The sequence below is a fragment of the Cyprinodon variegatus genome, unplaced genomic scaffold, assembly GCF_000732505.1.
Source record: "Cyprinodon variegatus isolate N-32 unplaced genomic scaffold, C_variegatus-1.0 Scaffold2051, whole genome shotgun sequence".
In the NCBI taxonomy this organism is placed as follows: Eukaryota; Metazoa; Chordata; class Actinopteri; order Cyprinodontiformes; family Cyprinodontidae; genus Cyprinodon; species Cyprinodon variegatus.
Window position 1 is genome coordinate 23521 of NW_015152504.1, and position 3969 is coordinate 27489.

At 41.4% G+C, this 3969-nt stretch overlaps 1 protein-coding gene across 1 annotated transcript in view; it reads left to right on the plus strand.

The window, feature by feature from the left end:
- Positions 1 to 200: 200 nt before the first annotated feature.
- LOC107105083 (kinesin-like protein KIF2A) overlaps positions 201 to 3969 on the plus strand; it is a 26045-nt gene continuing 22276 nt past the window's right edge. The window contains exons 1-3 of the mRNA XM_015405202.1: positions 201 to 261; positions 1777 to 1871; positions 3297 to 3416. Of these exons, the coding sequence (XP_015260688.1) occupies positions 201 to 261; positions 1777 to 1871; positions 3297 to 3416 (276 nt within the window). The remainder of the gene's footprint in view (positions 262 to 1776; positions 1872 to 3296; positions 3417 to 3969) is intronic.

Below are 3969 nucleotides of genomic sequence, written 5' to 3' on the forward strand. Positions count from 1 at the left end.
TCGACATGTAAAACATTTAGTTAGAAAACGCATCTAATTGCTCAGTGTCAGCAGAAGATGCTGAGGACTGAAGCGGAAGATGCGCGCATGCGCAGCAGCCGCTCTCCTCTCCTCTCCTTTAACCGGCCGCCAGTGACCTCAGCGTCTGCAGCGGCGATCAACCTGGACCGGAGGACGAGGCGAAGACGAGACGGGGAGCAATGGCGGCGATTTTCGGGAAGATTTTCGTGGGCATTTACGTGGAGATAAAGCGAAGCGACGGTACGTGGCTGGCCCCCCACAGACACGCGCGCGCCCAAACACACACACACACACAGAGGAGGAGGAGTGGCGCGTGCGGCAGCAACGGCTCCTTTGCTAGCTAACCAGCTGTCACATCCACATCCCCAATAAGTCTTTATGTTGTAGCGCTGAGAGGCTCCGCGATGTGCAGCAGAAACCCAGCTGTTCCAGTCCTGCTCTCCGTACCGCCGCCTGCAGTGAAGCCGGTAGGCCGTGGGTCAGCAGGCGGGCAGCCAGGCGGGCGGGTCCGTCCACCTGTCCGGCTGTGGCCGTGATGAACCAGCCCTCCTTCCTCCGGATCATGGTAGAAAGCCTCATCCGGAGCTGGAAGGGCTGCATGCAGCGCCCTGCTCTGCAGCAGACAGTGGCCTGGATCTGGGGGCTGGAGGATGGCTGCATGGGCCTCTCCCCTTTCACTTCATTATTCCTCCCCAACATGGTGCATGTATGGAGAAGGACAGCTGTTCCCTGCTGGGTCTGTTTCTCCTCCCTATGATGCATCGATAAAGGCCAGTCATCCTACTTTAGGGCAGCTGATTAGTTTGAGAAGCAGAGAAATGGTCACACTAACCACACCCATTGGCTCTATGGTGATTATTAATGCTTTATAGTGAAACATTTCCACCCAATACTGCCGTTGGAATCCAGGAAGAGACCTTATTACCTTGGTAACATGCAAAATATAAGGATGTTCTTCATTTTAATGTCAATGTTATAACAAGAAACGCCAACTTACCCAAATATATCAAGAACAAAGTGAGTGAAAGAGTGAAAGAAACACGTTTTATTTGGTACAACATAACCTTAGAGACATTAATACTGATACTGGCACTTAGAATTGGCAACATAGAATTGTTAACTTGGTTTATTAACGTTTGAACTTTACTTTTGAACTTTTCAATTAGCTTTATACCCTTTTTCAACTTAATTTACACATTGCAAAAAATCTAAATCTAAATAGATCATTTTTTTCCTTCAAATAAGTTGAATTTAGGCGATAAGTGAGACGCTTTGCCAGTAGAACAAGACAATTTATATTAAAAATAAGATAAAAAACAATTTCATTGTCTTATTTCAAGTGCATATTATCTAATTTTCTTACTTTAAGAGCAAAACTACTCATTCTATTTGCAAATAATCTTATTTACCTGCTCAAATTGAGGGGAAATACACTTAATTTAAGGAATTTTTTTATCATTTATAGATAGTTTTTTGAGTGCAGTAGGTAATATATCATTTAAGGGCTTAGCTAATTGGTAAAATCCCAAAATAAGATGTCCAGCCATGTAGCAGCATCTTTTCTGAATGGCTGGATATAGATCTTGTGCTTCTAGACCTCACTGAGGGACGCCATTTGTAAGGGATATGCAAGTGATCAAAAACAGGAACTTGTCCTATAAAGATGATCATCATTTCTGGTAAAATGGTGACTGGTTCTGTAATGAGCAGAGCATGTCAGAGCAGGTTTCACCTTTGTTTGCATCCTCCCTGCAGGCCGAATACACCAGGCTATGGTCACATCCCTGCATGAAGACAACGAGAGTGTGACGGTGGAGTGGATCGAGAACGGGGACACTAAAGGGAAGGAGGTACAGTTAATCGTCACTATCTGACTCTGAAGGTTTGCATTCATTTTCATCTATAAGTCAATCCCCTGACCCTCTCTTCTGCGGTTAAGTTACTGTCCTATAAGATCTGCTAGGTGATTTCCTCTCAATTTCACTTGCAAATGTATATCTACCCATCCACCCCTTAAACTGTGTGTTTGTTATAACTTTGAATGATCACAAAGCAGGAATGACAAAAGCCTCTGACGTGAAATTTAATTAGATTCAGTTTATTTCTATAGCGCCAATTCACAACACATGTCATCTAAAGGCACAATTCACCACATCATACAGTCAAATTGATTCAAAGTTTTCTATCTAAGGAAAACCAGTTGATTGCATCAACTCATTGACTCAAAGGCAATCCCTCACACTAAGCATGCTTGTAGCGACAGTGGAGAGGAAAACTCCCTTTTAACAAGAAGAAACCTCCAGCAGAACCAGGCTCAGTGTGAGCGGCCATCTGACTGGGGTTCAAGGAGACAGATGCAGAGATACAGAAAGAAGCATAGATGCAAAAGGCAACTGTCAACCAGCTCGCCCTTCCAGGAAACACACAACCAGGCAGACGAGCTCAGAGCCAGCTCCCATGTCAGAGGATGAAGAGAGAACATCCAGCCAGTCACACACTGCAAATACAATCTAAAAATGAGCAAAAATTAAATGTATTTACCCTTAATTTGAGGAGGTAAATAAGATAATTTGCCAATGGAATGAGTATTATTACTCTTAAAATAAAATAATTATATAATATGCACTTGAGATTAGACAATGCAATTGTTTTTTTCTTATTTTAAATGTAATTTGTCCTGTTCCATTGGCAAAGTGTCTCACTTACCTCCTCAATTTCAGAATAAATGCACGTACAGCAAGAGGCCCTGATATTATGCAGATACAGAATATTTTGATGTGAAATAAATCCTATCCAAACTTGCAGATCACCTTATTTTTCTGCAAAAATTAAGGGCAAATATATTTATTTTATGAAGAAGCTTCTGCAAAGTTTTTCTTTTCCAGATAAAATCAAGAAAATTATCGTACATAGAAAATTAGGCTGACATTTCCTTTAATGAGCCTAAAAAAGTAAAATAAATCGAAAGGAGCAGCTTTGGAAATAAGGAAGCATTAGGTCTGGAAAAAGAAAGATATTCAAAAGTGAACGCAATGTTTAGATAATGTGCCACAGTTTATCATCTATGCCCTGGGTCGCCTGCAGAGCTGCTCCTAATCCCATCAGCCTTTTCCACAAGGTGAGACTATCCTGCAGATCCACCAATGAGGAGAAAAGACTCTGGTGCTCTGTGCACCAATCGGTCACTCTTCGACTGCCTTTAAACGCTCCCATGGATGTTTTTGTACCTTTCTAGTTTTACTTAGACTCATGGGTGTTTTATTTTCCCCCCTCAGATCGACCTGGAGAGCATCTTTGCTTTGAATCCAGATGTTGCTCCTGATGAAGAAATACCTCAGAGTCCCGAAGCTCCTGTTCCTCCGTCCAGCGTCACCAAAACCAGCAAAGTTCCCAAGGTCTGCTCTTCCTCACTAGCTGCCAACAACCTGATTTAATGCACTGAAAAAAAAATCTATCTGGAAATATGTAAACATTTCTTAGATGAAGTGTATTTACCCTTAGTTTCAGTAGGTTAATGAGCCACTGGAATGAGTAGTTCTACTTTTAAGATAAGATAATTAGATAATATGTACTTGAAATAAGACAATATAATTGTTTTTTCTTATTTTGAAATGTCAATTCTCTCGTTCCATTGGCAAAATGTCTCTTTTACCTCCTCAATTCAAAAACAAATGCACTTATTTGAAGAAAAGAATGACTTATCTAGATTTAGATTTTTTCCAGTGGTAGATATGTAGAAAAAAATATTTGGAGCTTCTAAACATCATCCTGCTATAACTATTATTATTCTCTATTAGAAGTAAAGAAATCTACTCCCTGCCTATGGCTCAGTCTACGCCAGAGCATGTGAACGGAGCAGAGCAGAAGAAATATGGTGGAGCGCAGAGCAGTTTCCTATGGAAGTAAACCTGTGTCGCTGGGATTTGAATTAAAAATGGCACTGAAATT